Raw genomic sequence first — 27078 nt, forward strand, 5'->3', positions numbered from 1 at the left:
AAATTTAAAGAATGTGTTAAAAGGATTTCATCACTTTCTCTCCCTATCTGTTAGTAGAAAAAAATGTTGTTCTGCGTTTCTTCTTCATTGAAACAAACTGACAAGAATTAGAACTAATGGTTATGACATAAAAATGCTTTGACATAAGAAAAGGTACTATGATTATGCACACCTTTTGTATAGCAATAAAATAACATCAAAAATGCTTTTTTTTAAAAAAAAAAAATAATTTTTTTTTTCAAAATTGGAAATAGCATATAAAATAAATATAGGATTTTTTTTTAGTTTTTTTTTTTACTTTTTATAGTGCGCAGTTTAGCAGTAAAAAATCAAAGAACGTATGTAACATAAGCAGAAAAATTTATTGATATAAGGAAAGTAAAATTTTCTGCATTACTTCGGTCAAATATCAATAAATTAAAGGTCATAACAACTTTTTATTTTCTAGAAAAATTAAATTTAAAAATTTTTTTAAAAGAAAATTATTCTTAAGAAAACTAACATTAAATTATGTTATCTGTGATTTTAATTTATATGGGGTAAAATATATTTAGAATAATAAAACTTGTAACCCTTAATAGTCATATTAACTATTCATAAGAGTAATATTTTAAAAATATTGTATTTATAATAAATAGCAATATATTTATGAATGTTGTGGATTATGAATGAAATTGAGATTTTGGTTGGGCACAAAAACTTGCTATCGTTTTTTTTTAAACATATGATTTGTTGGATTATGTTTTACAAATTCAAAAATATACAATTCCAAAGAATAAAAATAACGTAATGCCTTCCATTTTAGTAGCCAAATATTTTTAGAACTTTTTATTCAAGTAACGAGTTAATTTTTATTCCAAAAGCAAATTCTGCATACAAAATGCATCGAAAGATTACTGATGAGGTAAAATGGATATTTTGTTGCAGAGTGTTATTGAATTTTATTTTCCGTGACTTTTAATCATAAATTTTATTCATTACTTCGATTATTTTACTTGTTAAGTTCGCAGAATTGTCATGTACTTTATTTAAGTTCATTTATGTTTTATTTTTAATTCTAGCTTACTTTTATTCTTATTTTTTGTTTTAAGTTTATTTAAGCTCTTATTTTAAGTTTTTTGTTTTTCGCAGTCGAAGTTTAGACTTTAATTGAATTGCAGAAAATATAGTGACAAATCTTCTCTGCATTTCTCTAACTTCTGCAATACACTTTTAGTACTATACGCCCATTTTTTAAGATCACCTTTTACAGTATTTTTGACCATGAGCAGAAAAGAAAACGTGCCCTTTAGATGAAACTGTATGATAACTCGTATGGACACTAGTATGATAACTAGTATGATATCTGGACACTAGTATGATAAGTATTGTCTAGATTATATTTACATCACAATAAGGGTTTGTTTATCGCTTTGCGTACCCCCATTTCAAATTAAACTTCTGAAAACTATTTTAATAACTTAACAAAAACATCATATAATCATCTACTTTAGATTTCAGACAATCAATCGATGCATATTTTAGTACGAATGTCAGTACTGTAATACTTACGTTGGTTGTTTCCGCCCATCTGGATTGAACAACTTTTTAAATTCGTGAAATATTAGGGAGATCTGAAATTAATGTCATTTTGATGCACTTGATATTTGTTACCAAGATTTTATTTTTCATCAAAAATGTATTCATCTTCGTTATCAACAACCCTTCAATTCCGGATCGTAAAAAAAGGGATTTTTAAGACTATCGAATATTCAATGCGCCGAAGCGTCATTACTTTCCAGGTTTCCTGAATATGTACAAACATGATAATTACAACACAACTCGAGCTTAACCCTTGAGTTTACAAACACTTTTATTTGGATTTCGAATTATATTATAGAAAAAATTGTACTTTGAATCAAATTAATGATGAATTTAATTAAAAATAAAACATCTTTTTGAAAGAAAAAAAATCTTGTTTGCAAGTGTTCCAACAATTAAAGTATATAAAATGTGCAATGATTTTAATATTTTATTTTAGTTACTGGAATTTTCACAACGATTACTTAAATATTTTAAATTAGCCGCCAAAGGCGCCCAGCTGTCCGCCACGCTGAAGGTTTTCACAAATAAAGTTTTTTAAAACATAGCAGGAAATCTGAAGATTAGTAGACAATTAAAGTGTTCCTGTCCTGCAATTTTGTCTTCATATCCAGTTCTGTTGCAGATGTGTTATAGCTCTTGAGGATGTTTGAAGATGTAACTTTGCTATGGTAACCTAAGGCCTATGGTACCCTAACCTATAATATAACTATCAGGTGGAGACGTGTTACTTTTTTTTTTTTATAAAAAAGGCCTCAGAAATTGTAAAAGCGTACAAAAGTTGCTTTCGAAATCATCATTGGCCAATAACTGAAACCTCTTCTAATCTTCTTTGACGTTTCTCTGATACTTCTTGGGTTCTAGAATTGCTTGTCGAAATTCGGTCATGTTCCATCCTTCTTTGACGTTCCACAGACGTTTCTTGGGCCCTTCTTCTTCTTTGAGAATCTCTTAATATCTTTTTCTTTGACAAAATACAAAGTTTTTTGGAAGGCGGTTCTGCCATGTCAGTAATCGGGTTTTTAAGAAGTCAACGAATACTTTAGAACAACAATTACTATGAAAGCAAATCATGAAATTTCAATATTAAAATCTAAGTGATTACCTGCAAACTGAAACTTTCTGAAAATAACTAATTACATTTAATAAAAACTGTTAAAATAAAGAATAGAAAAACCAAAGAGATCCAAGGAAAGTGTGATCGTTCCTTCAAAAACAATTAAATTCCTATTTTGTATATTATATAGCTACAACGCTTAAGAAAAAACAACTAAAATGCTAAATACATGAAAAGAACACGAAAACGAATTAATTTTTTATGGTATCAATTTCTATTTCTATATAATTTTCTATGGTATCAATTTCTATTTCTATATCGCTACAAAAATTATCGTCTTCGCTTAAGAAAAAAAAAATAGAGCTTGGAAAGAAGAAGAAAAACTTATTATAACAATTATGAACAGCGACAAATATATCAAAGCGAAGCGTTCTATTTACGTATCGAATATGTTGCCACATTTTTAATACAAAAGTTAAACTTTTCTCCACTTTGATGAATGTAAACTAACGCGAACCTTATAATTAAATTATTAATTGCTTCGTATATTATTGGTTTAAGTTGTCGAAAATTAATATTTCAATTGTAAGGTCCGCATTAGCATGCATTTATAAGAGTGGAGAAAAGTATATGCATTTTTTAATAGTTTTTTGAATATGGCTCTTTGAAGACGAAAAAGCATAGATTTTCTTACAAGATGACTGATAACTAAAAAACTAATCCAAATTTTTGAAAAAGAAAAAAAATACTTCTTCATTATGTCAAAACACAATTATGTGTCGAGTTTCGTGCCTAGGCGAGGCTTCTGTGGTGATATATTGTGATTACAGACACACACACACACAGCCGCTTTTATTATTATGTATATAGATGTATATAGATGTATAGATATAATCAGTTATACTTTTAAAAAAATCGTTTTCTTTAAAATGTATATCTAAATGTATGTATAGTTAAAACGTATTTGAGTGGAATAAAATATTTACATTTATTTTGTGGACTTGAAAGAAATACATATTTAGTTTATTATAACTCACTTAGTTATTTGGAGTTTTAACAGCTTGTACATTTTTTTATTATTATTTATTAAGGAAATTTGAGTTTATTATTAAGCTTATTTATCATTACTGAAATATTTATTTATATATTCACATGTATGAGAAATGTATTTACTAATGAAAAGAATTTCGATTTTTTCTCTATCCATAAAAATGCTTTAATATCATTAAACTAAAGTACAAATAAAACTAGTATTTTGAGTGATGGGATTTTTAGAAAAATGCCGAGAAAGTCTTTAACATTACAGAAAGAGGAGAGAGTGTTTTAAGAGTTATTTTCATTTGCCAGATAAAATTTTTTTTAATTTTTTGTAAGCAACATAATACTTAAAAAAATTAACTAATTTAAATAAATTAGTTAAATACTATGGAAAATTAGTAATATTAAAAATTCATTAATTAGTTCATAAAATATTGCATTTGTTTAGACAAGAAATAATTTCCTGCAATTTACTCTAAAATGAAAAATGCTTTTTCGAAAATTAATTAAATTTAAAAATACGAAACGATTTTATTTATTCAAAGATTTAGTATAATAAATTAAGCATTGAATATATTTTTAAAAAAAAAATTCAATATTTCGAAAGTGTTGGAGAAAATAAAAATGTAATCTGTTTTTTAAAGGTAAACTTTTGGTTTGATTGGGGTTCAAGCATGAAAAAGAACGCAAACTATTCACATCTATTCAAACAGAAATATTCTAGCACAACAGTGAGTGATTTACGATGACAGCTTATACGCCTCTCAATTTGTGAGCAGTAGGAGGTTGAGGGGGAAGGAAATATTATAGTTCAGAAAAAGACGTGATCGCCGCTCCAGACCTAGAACGTGAACCCGTGCATACACGGGCAAGCCGCTTTTAGCATAGAAACCGTGCCCGTGTTATAACGGGCTTGACGCCAGGAGGGTTAATTAAAAAAAAATTAATTGAAAAATTGAAGCTACGTGAACTAGCTTAATAAAAACAGTATATACACTCACAATTTCTTCTTTTGACAGAATACACCTTCGAAATTCTACAGTGTCGCAATCACAAATCCACGGATTTCCCGATAACGACACTTTTCGAAGCACTGGAAAATCGAGGAGTATTACATTCGTCATTTTTCGTAATTTGTTGTTGTGTAAAAAGAGCTGTCGTAGATCAGAAGGCCATCTCGCATTTTCCAAGGATTCCAAGTTGTTGTTGGAAAGATTAATGCCTCTAACAGTGTCTATCACGGCAATGGAGTTTTCAACTGTTGAGTTTTCTTCATAGAACTGCATTTCAAAGTTAATCTTCAGATGGAACGAGTCCTGCAACAATAAACAAAAGTATTGAATGAATACAGAGGGTACTTTACCGAAATATCGAGCTCAAGAATGGTTTACTATCAATTCCCTGATACGCCACATTATCATATTACGCTAAATAAATTGATATAACTGGTGTTATCAGTTGAAAAAAGCAAGCATATTACCATCAACTGGGTTTACTTTCCTCGATTTTTAATCCGCTGAAAGTTAGTCCCAGCTTTTTCCGAACTTTTAGCATTAAAAAATCGGTTTCCCCTTATGCTGTTCAATGGTAAAATTGTACTTAGTAGGTAAATTTCCATACAATTTTACCCGGTGATTCAACGCTGTGAGCTTTAAATAAAAGTTTCAACCACGAATAGCAATTGACAGCTCTGCAGAATCAGGACTGCTGTTGTAATGTTCAGGGCTGTTTTTAATTGCTGTTACGCCACATTACAACAGCAGCATAGTTGTAATATGAGGCAGGATTTTTTTAAAATTTTGTTAAAGCTTGTCAATGTGAAAATATCCAATTTGCTAATTGACTAGTATCAAGAACTTCGAGTGCCTCAACAGTTTAGATCCGTGGGGCAAGAATTTGTTTATTTTGTAAAAGCTTGTCGATGTGAAAATATCCAATTTGCTTATTGACTAGCATCAAGAACTTCGAGTGCCTCAACAGTTTAGATCCGTGGGGCAAGAATTTGTTTATTTTGTAAAAGCTTGTCAATGTGAAAATATCCAATTTGCTAATTGACTAGTATCAAGAACTTCGAGTGCCTCAACAGTTTAGATCCGTGGGGCAAGAATTTGTTTATTTTGTTAAAGCTTGTCAATGTGAAAATATCCAATTTGCTTACTGACTAGTATCAAGAGCTTTGAGTTCCTCAACAGTTTAGATCCGTGGGGCAAGAATTTGTTTATTTTGTAAAAGCTTGTCAATGTGAAAATATCCAATTTGCTTACTGACTAGTATCAAGAGCTTTGAGTGCCTCAACAGTTTAGATCCGTGGGGCAAGAATTTGTTTATTTTGTAAAAGCTTGTCAATGTGAAAATATCCAATTTGCTTACTGACTATTATCAAGAACTTTGAATGCCTCGGTAATTTAGATCTGTGGGACTAGTAGAAATGGTTAGCAAGTTTTTCATGTTTGTGTTACTGATAAAGGAATACGATAGTGGAATTTTCATATTTCAGATCACCACAGGAAAAAGAATTAGTACTACTTTACTCACTACTTATCGTGTAATAGACTGTATCGTGTTATAACTGTAACAAAGTACTGACAACTAATGCTGACTCATGACGCCACTAGTTCTGGTAAAGAAAGAACTATCGAAGCAGAACAAAATGTTCGATCCTCGAAAGCGCTAGCATGAAAATTAGTGGTGGTGAAATTTCATGGAAAAAAACTTTGACGCATATATTTAATATACATGACGCATATAGAAAATTTTTTAACATTAGTGACGATAGTAATTACAAAATTTCTTATCTAAGGTGAATCTATCATTTTTTTGACCGAATTTGTTTTCAATAATATGTTTTGAATTTGTTCCCGTATTCATCTCCGAAGTAACGGCGAGGCAAATTTGTTTTTGAAGAAGATTTCTCAAAAGTTTTTCAAACATTGTGACTCGTGTACTTAAATTTATATACTTTTATTCATTATTTCTGTTAATAATTACCTACTATTGTTTTAAAATAATTTAACGAATTTCATACAATATATAAAAATAATAAATAACTTTTTCAACTGTTCTGAAGTTAATTTTTGCTGATGTTACCGGAGCAAAAGAAACAATTCTTAGAAATTGAATTGAGAGGCAGTTTTGAATTGAGATACATCTGATGGGTTAAGTTACTTCAGTTCACTAGGTAAATTTGCTCACCAAGTTTTTCAATCTTTACTGAAAGAAAACAAGGTATATATGGTTAAGCACCATAAATCAAATCTATGACCTCTCTTTCAAGCCAAGAAATCAATATTCTTTCTCTATCTGATATAGAAATACACATTTTTTAATAAATATTTGAAATTTGGCAGTTTTAACTCCCAGTTAACAGTAACAGTCATATCTTAAAAAAAAAAAAAAAAAAAAAAAAAAAAAAACTAACATACGTCAACACTATTAACTGTGAGTAACTGTGGTAGGACTGACATATTCTTGAAGCTGCAATCCAACGTCATAAAATAATTATCAGCATCTTTCGTGCAGTAACAGTTGCATCCCGTTGGACATGACTGAACACGTTTTGAAGAATTTGAGGCCGTAGACAGACAGAGAGGATAGTCTGTAATCGGTGATCCAGACGAGTTTAGCCATTGTAGAAATGGAAGAAGTCGGCAATCACATTGCATGGGATTATCTAAAGAAGAAGGATTTTCTCAGAAATATTTATCATTGTGAAGAGAAAAGTGTATTATAAAGCAATAAAAAATAAGACAGGTACAAAATAATACAATAATTATTCCTATAATTGCTATAAAATATATAATAATTAAATATACAACGGTAGGTAGGTACTTGATTCATGTCACACGAGAACTGCCCAATGGGCTATTGGCGACGGTCTGGGAAACTTCCCTGAGGATGACCCGAAGACATACCACCGCAATTTTATCCTCTGCAGACTCCCCTGCTTTGGTAGCCCGACGAACTGCGCGTGAAGTCGAGCACTTTACGGTAGAGCCGTTTAACGAGGACCGATACCTCACACTTTCGGTTCCTACGCAGATTGATCAAAGGGGTCACCCACACGCTTATTGACCGTAACCAGTGATGCTCGACTTCAGGGCTCTGCAGGGAACCGTGTCTTATGATCAGTCTACTGCAGTACTAAATATATAACAATAATAATATAGTATATAATAATAAAGTGTAATATATAATAATTAAATCCCATAATTCGACAAAAACAGAGGTTAGACAGAATAATGGAAACACATCTATGTTAACTCATTTTTTCATATTTTTCACGAATTCTTCAGAGATTCATTTTAAAACTTTAGAAGTGTTTAAGTCATGCAATTTCTCATACATATTAATAGAATTTAAAGCTTTTAGAGTTTTGAGGAACCGGTAATAAATTGCGACCGAAAAAGAATGTTTTTGAACATCACCCAAACCAAAAAATACAGTGATAAGCTTCTAACTCGTGTCAATTGCGTTAATTATCATATGAAATAATTGCACAAAATTTCAAAAACTTAACTTAAATATTTATGGAGATATAGACATTTAAAAAAAATTTCTTTTTTTTTTTTTACTTATGTTTTTTTTTACTAAAACCTTAGAAATATTCACTAAAATTAAAAAGAAATTTAGAATATCAAAATCATAAAATATCACTCTAAAATTTGAAAAAAGAAATAATTAAAAATTGAGCAAGATATGGATATTTTTCAAATGGGCACACGCGAAAAATTTTTAAAAATGTTTTCATAATTTTGTTTCGAATCAGAGTTGATAACTTATGAAAAAAGTTCGATTTAAATATCTTGAAAGTTTAAAAATTTTCTAGCATTTTTCTAAGAAGTTCTTGCTAATTTGGGAAAGAAAGTTTTAAGTGGTAAAGGGGTTTTCCACAAAATTAATTTTGCACTATTTAACAAGATTTATTAAAAATGACATCGGTATCATATAGGACTATTAAATTATGTTTTATTTCACATGTTTTATTTCCTAATACCATCACATTTTGATGTTCGGAATATCATTTTAGGGTATTATCATTTGTTACGAAATTTTGTTTTATGATACAAATGTGGAAAACCTCTTATCATTTAGAGCTTTCAATAAGATAGTACAAAATCTACTTAGAAAATTGCTAAAAACTTTTTACATTTTCAAGATATTCAAATCGGATTTTACCAAATGCGATTCTAAACAAAATTATGAAATATTTTTTCTAAACGTTTTCCGCTATGAAGGATTAATTTAAATACTCATATCTTTTGCACAATTTTTAAATTTTTTTTCTTCCAGATTTTAAAATAATATTTTTTTCATTAATTAAAAATTACTCTGGAATTTTTGTTTAATTTTATTGAATATTTCGGGAGTTTTAGTAAGAAAAATATGTCTTTTATAAAACTGCTCACATCACCATGAATATTTAAGCTAGTTCTGCGAAATTTTGGGCAGCTAATTCGTACTATAATATACGCAGTTGACACGAGTTACAAGATTATAGTTGTATTTCGTTTTTGCATAGGGTGTTCAAAAACATTCGTTTTCGTTCGAAATTTTTTGCCGGTTCCTCAAACTTTTAAAATCTTTACACTTTATTGAATAGTATGAGAAATCGCGTGACTTAAAAACTTCTAAAGTTTATTTTTTCTTGCGGAATATTAAAAAATGAGTTAGTACAGGAAGTGTTTCCATTATTTTGTTTAACCTCTGTAAGCTGCCATGCAACAGAATAAGCAACGTAAGTGAAAAAACTATTCAAAATTGATATTTTTATGTATTTGGCATTATTGTATGATAAACTATTAAATGCATAAATTTTTTTATTAAAAGTAAATCCCGTTTTATCAGTTTTTTGAAATTCTACTTTAACGTTGATAGCAGTAGCAATAGAAAGAAAATAGTTGACGAGCTATTTTTCTTGAAATCTATGACGAGCTATTTTTCTTGAAATCTATCATTATGCACTCACGTTATTTTTTTTAATTGCACAGCAGTATAAAAGCAAAAGACTTTTAAAAAAAATCCTTTTCTTAAACTTCTTAAAAAAATAATAAAAATATATATGAGACTTATTTACTTAGAACATCAATAGCTACTTATTATTACCGCGAATTTTAAAATTTCTTATTTTCCAGGATTTGTTGCAAGATTTATCACAGTTTTGACTGATGACTGCATTATTCCTTGACAATTCTATGACTTTTTGGAGGAAATGAACATATTTGCTTTTAATGGTGCTATTCGTAAGTAATTTATTGACTAATGCGCTCACATTAAATTAAAAAAGAGCATTTAAAGTGGAACTAGATACAGCATATAAAAAATTTATTAAGATGAAATCTAAAAATTTGAAAAAAAACCTCCGAAAATTCAGATACATGAAATCAGCAGATAGAATTTAAATAAATAATAAAAATACAAATAATTAAAGTATTACCACGTAAATAGAGATACTGCAGACTTTTTGGTATTTGTTCCATTTTCAGACTCTGAATTCTGTTACTCGATAACACAAGAAACTGCAATTGAGGTAACGATTCAAGTTGATCTCCTAGCTCAACAATTCGATTTCCGCGAATATACAATTCAGATAACTCGTTGAGACCGGCGAATTCTCTATCCTCGAATTTCTAAAATCAAAAAATTAAAATTCATTGGCATTTCGTATAATATAATAAATACACATACACATATTTATCTGGTACTATTTTATACCATCGTTGAACAGCTGGCCCAATTTTGGGTTTACGAATACTAATGCTCAACTCCGTAGCCATGTCATTTTGAAACCTATCCAGAAGACAAGGGAACTCCTGGATCAAGTATTTGGAGAAATTCGCCTTCATGGAGGTGAATCACTACGACAAGGATATTTTACATCAGCACTTTGGGTACGGAATTAGTATCGGCCAGTCATCGTTCGGATTCGAACCCGGTTCACCTCAATGGAAGGCGAACGCTTTATTCCCTGAGCCACCACGCCTCGTACTTTTTGATGAAACTAATCTGCATTAATCAGTTACAGGGAGAGGAAAACCACAAAAACCTACCACGGTAAACCTGATGGCAAGGGAACTTTAAATCATGATCCGTCTACCACTGAGGATATTTAACGCCAGCACTGTGGTCGGTGAGAGCCGGGTGCGGATTGACCAATCATCCCTGGGATACGAACCATTGAAGACAAATGTACAATCCTCAGAACCACAACGGCTCTATCTGGTACTATTAAACCGTTTTCCTATTTTGACACACAATAATACTTTTTAAGTAATTTAAAGAGGCCGGGAAAATCTGGTCGGTAGGGCGCTGGGCCCATGTGCGAGAGTTCGCGGGTTCGAACCCCGCCGTCTGAAGACTCCCTGTGTAGTAAAGTGACTGATGCACGTTAAATCTGTCGAGTCGCTAAAGTCCTCCATGTTCCCATAACAAATCAAAAACTCTGGGAGTACTGGATTGGAGATCGATTGTTCCCTGATTCAGGTCAAAATTACGATCTGTGTATGAATGAATGAAAGGTTGTATGAATGGGTCCACCCTATGAACGGGTGTGACGTATGGTGTGTGTTCCAGACGCAACTGCGTGAACGCAGATGCAATGATTATTTATTATATTATTTCTTACATTATTCCTTTGTTGGCAACATGTATATATTCTTTGTGTACATTTGTGATAGTAAAAGAGTTTGTTCTATGAGATACTTGTTTTAGTGTTGATTGTAATTAGAAACATTTACGTTTACAACCAACACATTTTGGTGCCGAAACCCGGGAACGAACCAGGGACCTTTACATACCCCATCATCTAGTCATTAAAGAGAAAAACGCAGAAATTAAGGGACGAATAGTGTTTGACGCCTCTTCTCACACACCAGGCCATCCATCATTAAACGATGTTCTAGAACAAGGTCCCAACTTACTTCCAGAAATTTTAGCCACCTTACTACGATTTCGTCTTCACAAACAAGCAATTATTTGTGATGGAAGTCAGGCTTTTTTACAATTAACCTTGTGGGAAAAAGACAGATGTGCTACTAAGTTTCTATGGTTCAAAACTAGGAAAAATGGTGATGAACATTTGCAGCTAGAGAATGAAATTGTGGTCTATCAATTTACACGTTTGCCCTTTGGATTAACCAGCAGCCCATTCCTTCTTTCAGCTACACTTGACGAATTATGCTGCATGTACTCCAACATTTATCCCACAGCAGCTAAGCATCTAAAAAAAAAAAAAAAAAAAAAATGGAATGAGCACAATTGTTTCCGAAAGTCTGAAAGGAATCTCAGAATTCACCACTGTCCAGTAAAAATCTGCACCAATCAAAACTTCTATAGGCATGTCTTGCAGAGTGTCATTCGGGTCAGCAAGCTTAAATTTTTTCTTGTAAGCCATAGAAGCAATCTCTAATGGAACTGATGGATGAACTGCATATCTATTAGAACTTTCAAATGCATGTAGATAAATTTCTTCATGATCCGCTTTTAACCGCGGTAGGCAGATTTTCTCTCTCATTTATTACTACAGTGTCAAGAAATACTAAATCAAGATGGTAAATTTTACTGTAGACGAAATTCGTGGTCTCATGGACCGGAAGAAGAACATCCGGAACATGTCAGTCATTGCTCACGTAGATCATGGTAAATCAACTTTAACAGACTCTTTAGTTGCCAAGGCTGGTATTATTGCTGGTGCCAAGGCTGGTGAAACAAGATTTACAGACACTCGTAAAGATGAACAAGAACGATGTATTACCATTAAATCTACTGGCATATCATTATATTTCAAGTTAGATGAGAAAGATTCTTTATTTATTAAAGATGACCAACAGAAAGAAAAAGATGAAAATGGTTTTTTGATAAATCTGACAAAATTGTACAGGCAACAACAGGATTTATTAGACGCATTTTGGAAGAAATGGTCTAAGGACTATCTATTGCAATTAAGATCTTTCCACCAAGTTCGTAACGTTCAAAAATCTTCTCATGTTCGTGTTGGAGACATAGTACTACTTCACGAAGATGTAAGACCACGACATACGTGGAAAAGAGGATTGGTAACCGGACTAATTAAAGGACGCGATGGAAAAGTCAGGACTTGTACTTTACGTTCTGAGGGCAAGGAAATCTCCCGACCTGTTCAACTGATCATTCCTCTTGAGGTTGATCAGGGTGGGGAGGATGTTCCAGACGCAACTGCGTGAACGCAGATGCAATGATTATTTATTTTATTATTTATTATATTATTTCTTACATTATTCCTTTGTTGGCAACATGTATATATTCTTTGTGTACATTTGTGATAGTAAAAGAGTTTGTTCTATGAGATACTTGTTTTAGTGTTGATTGTAATTAGAAATATTTACGTTTACAACCAACACAGTGTGGCAGAAGTCGAATTCTTGACCATAGATGGCGCCACTGAAAAACAAGAAACGCACACTCTGGCTTACATTTGCTCAGTTTCACCAAGCAGTCCTACCCGTGTGGCAAGTGGCATTAGAAACAACAACAAACAATTTAAATAATAATTTTGCTTGCTTGATTAAAAGCTTTATTTGCTTAAGAAAAAATTGGAAATAGCAGTGGTCGTACATGCTTCAACATAATGACATAACATGTCGCAAGCGCTCAAAATATAGTCGCTAGTTTTCAAGACTTGCCAAACATGAATGAAATGAATTTTACCCTGATTTGTCCCTTTTCATTACTGTGGTATTTCTTGATTTGTTTCTTGTATTTTTCTCTATCTGTGTTTTTTTTTCTTTCTGTTTCCAAATTTTTGTCTTTCCATTTGTCATTGGCAACTTTACGTTTTTATTAAAAATCCCGTTTGTTTCTTCTATATTGAGATTTTTATAAAAACACTAAACCAAAGCAATCTAATTATGAGAATCGCACGCAGTTGAATTCAATCATTTAGTTTAATTACAAAAGAAATTTGTGAAATCATAAAGGAAAATACCAAACTAAACTACTGATGAAAAATACAACAAATACTTTATTCAGTACTAGCCGCTAAAGGCGGCCAGCTGTCCGCCACGCTAACGGTTTTCACAAATAAAGTTTTTTAAAACATAGCAGGAAATCAGAAAATTAGTGGACAATTAAAGTGTTCCTGTCCTGCAATTTTGTCTTCATATCCAGTTCTGTTGCAGATGTGTTATAGCTCTTGAGGATGTTTGAAGATGTAACTTTGGTATGGTAACATAAGGCCTATGGTAACCTAAGGCCTATGGTAATCTAACCTATAATATAACTATCAGGTGTCTACCCTTCTTCTTCTTTGAGAATCTCTTAATATCCTTTTCTTTGATAAAATACAAAGTTGTTTGGAAGGCGGTTCTGCCATCATGTCAGTAATCGGGTTTTTAAGAAGTCAACGAATACTTTAGAACATACTATGAAAGCCAATCATGAAACTTCAGTATTAAAATCTAAGTGCTTACCTGCAAACTGAAACTTTCTGAAATAACTAATTACATTTAATAAAAACTGTTAAAATAAAGAATAGAAAAACCAAAGAGATCCAAGGTAAGTGTGATCGTTCCTTCAAAAACAATTTAATTCCTATTTTATATATTATATGGCTACAACGCTTAAGGAAAAAAACTAAAATGCTAAATACATGAAAAGAACACAAAAACGGGGAAAAATATACTTGAGGGTGCCCCTTGGCGAAATCGGCGACTTATGTTTGGCGTCTTACTTGGTTGCCAGAACTCCGTGGTAACAGGAATAGCGGCCAAAACATAGTGATATTTCAATGAAACAATTGAAAATTTAAACAAAGCTTTTTAAAATAGCAGGGAACAGAATAGAATCAAAATTAATAAACCCACTAAAATGCATTTTGAATCGAAGCAAAAATTAATGGAGTAAGCACAGAAAGAAAAAGAGAAAAATAACTCACTTCTTCATTAAGCTTGAATATCTTCAGATTTTGGTGCACAGAATTCTCTAATTGCAGTTAGGTACTGTCTAAACTACGATTCCTTTCTAATAGATCTTTTTATGATGGGAGCATTTGAACCTTTCACACGACCCATTCAAATCCATCTGATCAATCTTTACGTTCAACCAGAGACATCTTTCCCACAAACAGGACATTTATATCTATTACTAATTAAACCTTCATTCATACACCAGTCAATCACTACTTTTTTTCCTTTGTTATTCAAATCGTACACAAACTTAAGATTTGTCTTATTGACAGTATTCATTTTTAGTACCAGAAGCAAAAGTAACCTTACCAGCCAGTATCCAAAGTAGAACTAACGGATCTCTGAAATTACATTTAAAAAAAACGCTAAATTCTTAACCAATCAGAATCACGATTAAAATCTAAACCAATCAGAATAACGATTGGTTTTCAACATCGCCCAGCTTGGCGATCAACCTCGATCACAACTTGGCGGGGGCACCCTCAAATATACTCTACCCCAAAAACGAATTAATTTTTTATGGTATCAATTTCTATTTCTATATAATTTTTTATGGTATCAATTTCTATTTCTACATTGCTACAAAAATTATCGTTTTCGCTTAAGAAAAAAAAAATAGAGCGTGGAAAGAAGAAGAAAAACTTTTTATAACAATTATGAACAGCGACAAATAAATCAAAGCAAAGCGTTCTATTTACGTATGGAATATGTTGCCACATTTTTAATACAAAAGTTAAACTTTTCTCCACTTTGATAAATGTAAACAAATGCGAACCTTACAATTGGGTATAATATGAAAAAAACACAACTACTTCGATTTAGTAGGAACAACATATGACGCAATGCTAAACGAATGGAATTTAGTTGTTGTTTATTTAGTTATTGTTATTAGTAGTTGTTGTTATTTGTTTTAGTTGTTGTTGTTTATTTAGTTGTATTTAGTTTCAATAACTTTTCTTTATAATGCAATAAAATCTGGCGAGCAGCTATTTAAACGATCGAACACTTCGTTTGTTTATTTGTGGCTTGAAGTTAGGCTCGCAGAAAATGCCGTTCATGGGTTAAATTTAGTAGGAACAACACAACCTGTGACGTAGGCTATATTATACCCAATTAAATTATTAATTCCTTCGTATATTATTGGTTTAAGTTGTCGAAATTTAATATTTCAATTGTAAGGCTGGCATTAGCATACATTTATAAGAGATATGCATTTTTTAATAGTTTTTTTAATATGACTCTTATTTGAAGACGAAAAAGCATAGATTTTCTTACAAAATGACTGATAACTAAAAAACTAATCCAAATTTTTGAAAAAGAAAAAAAATACTTCTTCATTATGTCAAAACATAATTTTGTGTCAAGTTTCGTGCCTGGGCGAGGCTTCTGGGGCGATATATTGTGATTACAGACAGACACACAGCCGCTTTTATTATTATGTATAGATGGACAGATTTAAAAATGGGAAATGGTGGGCAAAATTTATAAAACAAAGCTGTGTAAATATGAAGTTCATTTAAAAAAAAACATGAAACATTTGAAGAACTTCCATTAAGTTCTTTTCAAGAATTAAAAAATAAAGTAAAAATCACTCACTTCTATGAGATTCGATGTAAGATTCAAATATTTCAACTGAGATAAAAATCGAATGCTGCCATTCAGTGATTTCAAAAGATTGCAACTAAGGTCTACATTGTTGAGATCGTTGCGAATTGTGTCAAATGCCTCACGATCAATCCTCGCAATTTTATTTTCTTGGACCTTTTAAAAACATTAAAAAAAACGATTAAAGTTTAAAGACCCAGCGTCCAATAATTTGAACAACAATTAGTATAATTTTAGTACTTAAAAATAATATTTTAATTCTTTTCTCTAACAAATGATTAATCCTTTACAAAGTGATTGTCTACTTAAAAATATGATTGGATTTACCATCGTTTTAATTACAATGAGAAACTATAAGAATGGTACAATTCAAGTAACTTTTCGGATAGTTTTATGACATATAAATTATTGCATAAATCTATTTGATCTATTGTTTAACAATAAAAATGTAAAAAATACATAAGATATCTTGCTATATGTATTATATTTTAGGAAAAGTTTCAGTGAAGTTTTAAAAAAAATGCATTATTGCAATTTATTAGTTGCAACTTGAGAAGGCGTGAATTGATTAAATATGATTTAAATCATTGTTTCTCAACGGGGGCGTTGGGAGTATGCTGAGGGGCGGTGAACTTGTTTTGGGCGCTAGGGGGGCGTTGGGTATGCTTTGGGAGGTAGGGGGGCGAAGAGCATTTTTGTCATTCAAATATAATTTTAAAACTTACAAATAAAATTATTAAATTTATTTAATAAATAAAATTAATCTAAAATTAATATTAAAGAAAAATAAAGATTAAATTAACATAATAAATTAAGATTATCAGATACACCTTTTGTACCACCGATAAAACGAACATATACGACACCCATTCTCCGATCCGAACCAACACAGCGCAGCTCATGATTCTGTAGTTTTTGCCTCTGATTCATCATAGCTATTTCGTGAATGGCTCTGACTCATTCAAGTCATTTGACGGAAATCGAAGTGCGTGAGCTTTCGGTATGAATGTTTGATTTGACTCTTGTTTCTTATGATGATTTTCGTTGCCTTCCTTACAGTTTTTTCCCCAGTTTCGATTCGATCTCATTGTTTATTTGGCCAGGTATATGCGCGAATTAGATCTTTGCCATAAATTATTTATCAACTAGTGGGCTGCGCCCCCTGCTTGCTAACGCTCGCCAACCACCGAAAATTGCTACCATATGGTTTGCTTCGCAAACCAAACTCGCTTCGCTCGCTACTAACTTACGTATGCAAATAATTCTAAGAATTCAGAACAATCATTCGAATCCACATAACTTTTTTTTTAAAAAAAAATTACATCTTTTTAGAAAATACTAAGTCAATAAAATAAATCTGAATTCAAATAAATGACATGTAATTCGTTAAACCTATTAGAAATGTGCTGTAGTATGAAATCTTAAAGCGTAACAGCACGACTGAGGCTCATTTTTCAATAAATAACTAATAACAATAACAAAACAAATAAATTCGTGATAGAAATCAAAAATCGTCAAATAAATTCGTAATGTATAAATTCGTGAAAAAAAGCGCTTTCGACAAAATACTAAAATAGAGATCTATCGACAAAGACTACTCACTTCTGCCTAGCTTAATAGTATGAGATTTCCTGTCTCTGGTTATTTAAGTTTCCATTTTTTAAAGCGCTATATGCTGAGCCACCTCAGCTAGATTTGGCATGTGACATTTTTAGCGGCAATCATTGGTCGATTTTCCAGCGTTGCCATTCGGGGAGTTGTAATGAGGCTTTTTTTGTCGCCGTGTAAGAGAAATATATATATATAGATTTGGAGAAATAATTGATTTTCTTTAATCGTTTGTACTTTGCTACCACCAATGTCGGTTAACAAGAAGAAGTATCATCAATACCGTGCCACGTACTTGAAGTTTGGATTTGTTGCTGTTGAACTCTCAACTGCCCATGTGTTTACTTTGTAACAAAGTTTTATCTAATGAGACAATAAAATCCTTCCGTTAGCAGGAGCATTGGCAAAAAACTCATCCTGATAAACAAAATAAAAATGTGTCATTTTTCGCGAACATCAAAGACAAGTTTCTGAAAGCACCTTCGGTCTGCGGGTTGCTAGCAATCTCATCACAAAAATGCGACGATGGTTTGATAGCTTCTTATAATATATCAAAATTTATTGCTAATTCTGGGAAGGCTCATACTATCGGATCAGAGTTGATACTGCCGGTTGTCAAGGAAGTTTTAGAAACAGTTTTACGCCATCCAGCCACATCCAATGCAATCCAAAATATCCCATTAAGCAACGATACAGTACGGGTTACGAAATGGTGATATGGCTAAAGATGTTGAAACTTCTTTAAGCAAACTTTTGATATCCAACAAATTTTTCCTTCAAGTTGAGGAATCATCCTTACCATTCAATGTAAGCTTTACTGTAGGCGTTGGTTCGATTTTGAAAGGTAGGAAAAAGATGCTTTTTGCAAGAAACTTGATTGTAGATACTAAAGGTAAATCTATTTTTAATACTGTCCAAGATTATTTTACAGAGAAAAACAATGGTGGGTCGACATCGTGGGCTTATCGCCCTTTTGCAAAAGGAAATACCAGATATTTTAGCTGTTCACTGCCTGATTCACAGACAGCATTTAGTGGGAAAAAATATCAGAGACCGTTCGCATCAGTTATTGCAATATGTTATATTTGCTGTGAACAAAATTCGCAGTAATGCTCTCAACGATTGATTATTCAGACAGCTGTGTATAATGAAGAATTCAATCGTTTGCTACTACACACCGAGATGCTCTGACTTTCCAAAGGCGCCTGTCTCAATAGGTTTTGGAATCTTTTCGCCTCAGTGTTTGAGTTTCTCTAAAACAGAGATGTAGCTCTGAGAGACAGATTGCTAGAATTTACGAAAGACTTTGGCTGATTTATTTGTAAAATTTAATGGCATAAATTTACAACTGCATGCCGACAAGCTCAATTTGATCCCTATAAAATCAGTCATTTCTGCTTTTCTGAAAAAACTCATTTTGTGGAAGCAGAATTTTGGTTGGAATGAGTTCAGTGAAGCAGGTGAAATTCGCCCTGATGATGCACAAGAATATTGTCAACACCTTGACTCTTTACACGTGGACTTTTCTGACCGTTTTGTTCCCTGGAAGTCCCTCAATGGGTTATTGGGTTATGCACACTTTTGTGAATATTGAAACAGCAGAGGTTCAGATTTATGAGGAATTGGTCGAACTTTCAACTAAGGAAACTTTGAAGTGATGATCGTCTCACAGAATTTTGTCGCCTCTACCCTGGACTGCGAACTATCGTTAAAAAAATTTTAATGTCTTCCCTACCTCCTACCTTGTCGATCGTGGATTCAGTGCTGTTACGGATCTTGTCCCACAAGAAAGAGAAATCAACTCGAAATTGTGCAACGAGGGGACTTACGTCTTCACCTCACTTAACCAACCTCTTGAACCAAACGTTAAGAAACTAATGTCTCGTTGATACTACTTTTTAGTGTAAAAAAACTATTTTGGGTGTGTTTTTAATTATCTAATTAAGAATAAATGATTGATTTTAAGCATGGTTTTTTGTATTTTTTTTATTACAGTATTTATTTTAATTAGAGCAAATAGACTGCGATTTCCTGCCGTGAGAAAAGTATCGAGTTAACGTACACATTATTTGTTTTAAAAACCAAACAAATGTAACTCTTAATAAATTGCTTAATGTTACCTCTTATAACTCAGCACACCTCGCTCCGTCACCATGCTCTAAATAACTGGATTTTCACAAAGGGGGGCGTTGAAATGATTTTTGCTCCCTAAGGGGGCGGTAACGTTAAAAAGGTTGAGAATCTATGATTTAAATCATCCACCATATGATTTAAATCATCAATTGAATAATTGAAGCAATGGCTAGTCTGTGTGTTGAACTTGGTTGGATTCTGAATCGAAAAACGTCACGAATTTCCTACGATAACGTCACTTACAGATATCCAATTATAAGTGTAATTTCCTACAAGCTACATACTTCTGAGTAAAAATGGCATTTTCTATCAATATGTATTGCTCCAGTCTCAAGAAGCAAAGAAAAGTGCGATATTTATAATTGAGATTCCTTGTTGATTTTAATCTTGCCCTAATAAGTACAGAAATTGTTCCAAAAAAATGTAAGTTTTTTTTGGAAAAAAAAAATTAACCAGTTGAAATTTTTTACCTTGAATACGTTCAGTTCATTAACGCCAACAAAGTCTTCGACCGCCAACTGCTGGAGTTCGTTCTTGTCAATAGACACTTCTGTCAATTGCGTGAATCGTAGAGTTTTTCCCAATTTCTTCAAGTTGTTGCTGGTGAGGTAAAGTCTTTTTACGTTATAACCCATTTCAGCTATTAATATATATGTAAAAAAAAAAAGAATATTTTTCATCTGGTTTAAGACTAATTTAGGCTTTGTACTTACACAGTAAGAAAAAAAATAGAAATAAACCATTTTAAAAGAAATGGGTTTCTACTAAGCGAAAGAAATGCAAAGAACATTTCTGATTTGATATTGTTCATAAAATTATTCTAAATAAAACACATGCCACTCATCTTAAAAATATAAAGAAAGGATAGCTGGAGTTCCTGGAGGACTAGAGATTTATGTTAATATAATTCAAACTTCGTGAAAAGCTCATTAGTAAGTGGAATTTTGAACACACTTTTTCATCCAATTAACTTTTTCCTTCTGCTTAAATTAAATCACGTTGCTTAAGCGCATAGTTGTTCGAAGATTGGCAGTGGTAATTTAATGGATGAGAAAATTTAAACCGAATGAAATGAATCTATAGTTTTCTATAATAATCCTATCAGACGATGAGGTAATTTTTAATCTGATGTTCAAAGACATCTGTATCTATTAACTATATTTAATCTATAAATTTTAAAATTAATATCTGCTTCGCTGTTGTTTATAGACTCCTAAAACATCCGACCAAGACCGTAGAAGTTTAGCATACTGGATAGTTCGAAGCACGGGAAGGTCACTGACATTAGATCATTCTAAGTGAAGTTAAAACGGGATAAGCGAAAATCGAATGGAATTTTCTAGTTGGTTTAGAATTGATAAAAAAAAAACATTGATAAAAATTAAATGGCAAATGATTCCGTTTTTTTTCATAGAATATTTTACAGACGACAGTGCTGTTTTCTAGCTTATAGCTCTAGTTTAAAAAAAGGAGTTTATTGCACGTTCTACGATATTAAATAATTTTTTATTCGTTAGGTTAAATTAGCTCACTGATCAACGTGAATGTGGTAGCACAGGTGGATTATGTCACTACATTAGTAATTCTGAATTTATCTAAGACAATATGCTTATTTTGTCCGCTTAAAAAAATAGGCTTCTATAACACTAAATAATTTAAAATCAATAATAATTAAAAAACTAAGTTATGCACTGATAAGCTAAAATAATAAAGAAATAGTACTAACTGGCTTAGGAGAAGCGAAAAAAATTGTCATACTATTCTTAATGCTAATTCATTTTGGTAATAGATTCTTATTTCATTTTGTAACCAGCGTTGAACAGCCGACCCAATAGAGCAGTGTTTCCCAAAGTGTGGTACGCGTACCCCTAGGGGTACGGGAACAGTTTAGAGGGGGCACGCGTTCTTGTGTGAAATATCTTGCAACAAGCGAAAATTTTAAAACAAAGCTAGCTAATTCAGCTAAAATCAAAAACAAAATAAAAGCTAAATTCAAAAACAAAGCTAGCCATGAAAATTTACGATATCGTATTTTTCTATTGACTATTTTTTGCAGAGTTAGCAGTTAATATTGAGTGGTGTCAACAGCCAGTTGTGATTTTTAACTTTTGTGCTTTTTTATAGTAAAAAATACATTCATTTTTTTTATCAGTGGTACACAGCGTTACGAAAAATTTAGAAGGGGTACACAAAAGTCATAAGTTTGGGAAACACTGCAATAGAGGAATAAAACTGTAAAAAAAGGTATTTTTCTGTGAAAAAAGACTTAATAATTTCTCATTTTATGCAAGATATATTTCGTTTTATTATTATTATTATTATTTTTTTTTTTTTTTTGAATCGATGAAAGTTTTACAGTTAGTATAGTTTAATGCTCAGTACAATTAAAAGAAAAATTTAATCAATTTCTTTAAAGGAACAAAATTTAATATATTTTTAGGAAGCGTGTTCTTAGTAAAAGATTTAAAAAGATTAAGAGAAATACTTGCCATGAAATTCTCGAATTCGGTTCCCCACCAACACCAATTCTAGATTGAATCCGAAGCTCTTCGTTTTATTATTATTATTATTATTGAATAAATGAAAGTTTTACAGTTAGTATAGTTTAATGCTCAGTACAATTAAAATAAAAATTTAATCAATTTCTTTAAAGGAACAAAATTTAATATTTTTTTAGGAAGCGTGTCCTTAGTAAAGGATTTAAAAAGATTAAGAGAAATACTTGCCATGAAATTCTCGAATTTGGTTCCCCACCAACACCAATTCTAGATTGAATCCGAAGTTCTTCGTTTTATTACTATTATTATTATTTTTGAATGAATGAAAGTTTTACAGTTAGTATAGTTTAATGCTCAGTACAATTAAAATAAAAATTTAATCAATTTCTTTAAAGGAACAAAATTTAATATTTTTTTAGGAAGCATGTTTTTAGTAAAAGATTTAAAAAGATTAAGAAAAAAACTTGCCATGAAATTCTCGAATTTGGTTCCCCACCAACACCAATTCTAGATTGAATCCGAAGTTGATGCTCTGTTCTGGCATTTCTTCAAGCATGTTGTAACTAAGATCCAGTGTGTTGAGATGTGCTAGATTTTGATAGTGGCTCACGTCAAATTTTCGAATTAGACAGTGGTCCATGTATATAAACTTGATATTTGGTGCTTTATCATTGAAACACGTTGGAGTAACTTTCGTTATAGGATTGTTTGAAATCAACAATGTAGTCAAATTCAAATTCTTTGAGGGTAAAATGGCGTTTATGTCAGTGAGATTATTGTAATCCAAATAAATAAACTAAAAATTAAAAAAAAAAGAATGCACACATTAGATCATCAGACGGAAAGTGTATGAACAACTAAAAAACAATGATAAAGTAAAATGAAATAAAGTAATATTATAACTACTCATAACATTACAAACAAATGCAATATAAGCTTGTAATTTCACAAAGATCTAAGAGTTATAAATAAAAGTATAAGAGAAATTGTGATCACCTTGCGGCGATCACAGGTTACCCCTAGGCAAAATGGTTGAATTTTTTTTCGGAAAAGCAGCTTTATTGTGTTTTTATCTTGGACATTTTTAACTGTAATCCTGAAATGCTTGGTACATAATTTCGCAGACATATTTGAAAACAGCTCAGACAGATTCTGTGTAAATTTTTTTGATGATTGAACAGACATTGAACAGCTAATCGAGATCAATATTAACATTTTTGGATTGGTACAATGGTGTTTAACGGAGATTGTAAGCTGCATCATACCATCGTTTCGGATTCACAAGTTCATACATGAAATGGGATTTGAAAGCAAGGCTTTTTTTCCAATTTTACATGAATAGTGAATGAATCATTTATATTGCGAGGAAGACAGTCTACGGTCTTGTGCAAGTCATTGGGTACGTTGACAATGGATCCTTTTATCCCTAACTGGTGATCAACACCCAGTTCCCGTATTTTCATGAAAGGGGTTCGGAGAGCCACCATTCCCTCTTCGGTAGTGGTTTAATTCTGTCAACCGCTTTGGTACTTTTGTGAGGAACGGGCTTCATGCTTGCGTTTGCGAACGGAATCCTTTTGTTTTTTTGTTTGTGTATAATGCTTAAAGTATTCCCGTCTACGTTCCTTGGCTTTGACTTTTTCAGTTTCGGTAAGTTTAGGCCTGGGCAACGTTTTTTTCTTGCTTCAACTGTAACCTCTGGGACCATGTCAATCAGTTTGGGACCCTCCTAATTTATGACATTCACCTGGATTAGTGTTGAAAACGATCCAATTTAAACTGTGGGTTAGAATTTCTAATTCTTAATTAGAACAATAAAAACAAAAATATTGTGTAAATGATGAAATTTTCTTTTATTCACAACTCAAGAAGTATTAATGTGATCTCTCTTGCCCCATATCTCAAAAATGAACTCACCAGCTTAATGCATTACAAAATTAAAAGTGGAAAAAAGAATTCTTAAAAAATTATCAAACATCAGCGGTCGCCATAGCAACGCATGCCAACTGTTTACTATTACCCTTGAACACAGTTTGAAAAGTTTGATGACGTCCAAATTAGATGCACACGCCATCAAACCCAAAGCAAGACCCATTTTGCCGATGTGTAATAAGAATAAGCATTTTTATTAAGAAGAATAAAACGAGAAATTAATTTTATTTTCGCCTAACTACTAAACATCGTTAAACATCAGAAGCATCACTTTCGAAAATTTTCAGAGGGGAGTTTCGGTGGTGATAAAAAAGTTTATGAAGCCTTTCGTTTCATGCGTAAAAAAATAAACTTTCTTCCGCTATATAAAACTATTATTTCATTTTTTTCTTTTAGTTTTGTATCCTGTTATTTAGTTTGCGTCAGAAAGGGGAGATAAATTTTACTTGTGTTTAGAAAATAATTCAGGGGCGATTGTGAGCCCAACTCAAAAATCCTGAAAATTTCTTGAGAAAAATCATTAATGACGCATTTCAAAAAATTAATGTCTTAATGAATTTAATCATTGATATTTTCAAAACATGAAATTCTAAATAAACTATATGCGGCATAATTTAAATAATTAATTACTTAGAAGTTTACTTTTATCTCCAATCACATTTATTATTCTACCAGAAAAAAATATTAACAAATGAAAGAGATTCCAAGCATAAATTCTAGTTCTAATATTTTTAAATAAAATATACAAGAATTTTTATACGTAGATGTGATCAATGATTTCTTGAAACTTCTGGATCTTGGATTTCCGGAATCTTACGGTTAGCGAAAAATCTGGAAATCCAGATTTTTTCCGGAGCACAATCACCTCTGGAATGATTGCAACTTGTATTGTTCTCAGGCACAGAGCACCCTAACTAGTCGGAAAATGGTCGAAATTTTTATCAACGATAAATTCTGTTTAATTATAAATGTTGCTTTTAGTGGTCATAAAAAGTTTGAAACTTATTATATCATCAAGCGCGGAATACCAGATGATATTTAACCCCTTCCTTTTCGCTCCCGTGAAAATGACGGGTTGAGATTTCGTTCTTTATTTCTCGTTTCCGTGATATTGACGGACTGGAAACTAATTATTTTTTCTTGCCCGGAAAGCATATTATTCCTCATTTTACACACCAGATAGCAATACCAGGATATTTTTAAGGTAATTATAGATAGTTAGTTTATTTTACAAAAGATGCCACCACTAAAGTCAGCTAATCAGCACTAATCAAATGCGTGTATTTGTGACATGTTATTTGTAATCTTAGCAAAGTTACCTAGTTAGGCTCTTTGTGAATACACCTGGTTTGTGCTCAAGATAAAATTTATTTTTTAACCCCTTCCTTCTCGCTCCCGTGAAAATGACAGGTTGAGATTTCGTTCGTTATTTCTCGCTCTCGTGATATTGACGGCTGGAAACTAATTTATTTTTTTTTTTGCCCGGAAAACATTTTATTTCTCATTTTACACACCAGATAGCAGTACCAGGATATTTTTAAAGCACATATTTTCAAAATTTTCCTTATTCAATTATTATAATTTAATTATTATTCCTTTATTTAATTATTGTAATTTTAAAACCAACATTTAACACTGAATGTTGGCTTTTCCTAAAAATTAAATTTTTTAAAATTTCAAGCTGAAAACAAATCAAAAATTAAAAATGAATATATATATTGTTCATACACATAGATCCATATAATTTTCAGGGATAAAAAATAGACACTTTTATGACCGTTTTCTTGAAAATTAACCGATCATTAAGGGGTTAAGCAACCTAATTAGTTGCTAAATAATCGCAATTTCAAGTAATCATTTCAGGCAATAAAATTACAATAAATAATGCTTGAATGTCATTTATTTATACTTACTAGTGGAGTTGCAAACTGAAAAAGATTTTTGACGTGTAGTAGTTGGTTATGGGAAAGTGCAACTTTTCTCAGACTTTTCCATGAATCGAACAAATGGGAAGGTAAATAAGCCAGCTTGTTATAAGAGAGATCAAATATTATGACATTATTAGTACCCTACAAAAAAAAAGAAAACATCGTTTATGAATATACCATAATTGCAATTTCTATTTGAAAAAAAAAAGAAAATGATCATTCTTATTTACAAGCTAAAAATGATTCATTGTATGGACGTGCTTTAGTTTAGGGTCACTATACACTTTTGACCAAAAGTCACGTAACACATAAAAAAAAGCATTCTCTAAAGAAATTTTAATTTATACACATTAAAATTTGAAAATAGAAAACTGAATATAAAATAGAAATAAAAACTAATTCATTCCTATACGGAATGAAATACTATTTCTTAATTAACAAAAAATAGTTAGGAAAAATCTTCTTTATCATTCATTTCAAACTTGAAATCATTGAGCGGAAAAAAATTTTTTTTTTAATTAATAAAAAATTCTTAGGTAAATTTTCTTTATTTATTTTAAACTTGAAATCATTGATGGAAAAAATACCAATTTGGAGTTAATAGAAGTAGTTAAGTAAATCTCATTTTTCAATTATTTTAAAATAAAAATCATTAATAGAAAAATACTATTTTTGAATAAATAGAAAATCATCACATGAATCGCCTTTTGCATTTATTTTAAACTTGAAGTCATTAATAAAATATATGAAACTTTTTTTCG

General features: G+C 31.4%; 1 protein-coding gene across 1 annotated transcript in view; it reads right to left on the reverse strand.

Moving 5' to 3' along the window:
• Nucleotides 1–27078, reverse strand: part of LOC107444001 (protein toll) — a 62307-nt gene that overhangs the window by 13304 nt on the left and 21925 nt on the right. The window contains exons 3-9 of the mRNA XM_087157632.1: nucleotides 26303–26458; nucleotides 22926–23253; nucleotides 20430–20599; nucleotides 16210–16374; nucleotides 10110–10302; nucleotides 7099–7346; nucleotides 4678–4992 (exon numbers count right to left, since the gene is read on the reverse strand). Of these exons, the coding sequence (XP_087013758.1) occupies nucleotides 4678–4992; nucleotides 7099–7346; nucleotides 10110–10302; nucleotides 16210–16374; nucleotides 20430–20599; nucleotides 22926–23253; nucleotides 26303–26458 (1575 nt within the window). The remainder of the gene's footprint in view (nucleotides 1–4677; nucleotides 4993–7098; nucleotides 7347–10109; nucleotides 10303–16209; nucleotides 16375–20429; nucleotides 20600–22925; nucleotides 23254–26302; nucleotides 26459–27078) is intronic.

The sequence above is a fragment of the Parasteatoda tepidariorum genome, chromosome 2 (genome assembly GCF_982258835.1).
Source record: "Parasteatoda tepidariorum strain Cologne lab strain chromosome 2, Ptep-v5.0, whole genome shotgun sequence".
Taxonomy (NCBI): Eukaryota; Metazoa; Arthropoda; class Arachnida; order Araneae; family Theridiidae; genus Parasteatoda; species Parasteatoda tepidariorum.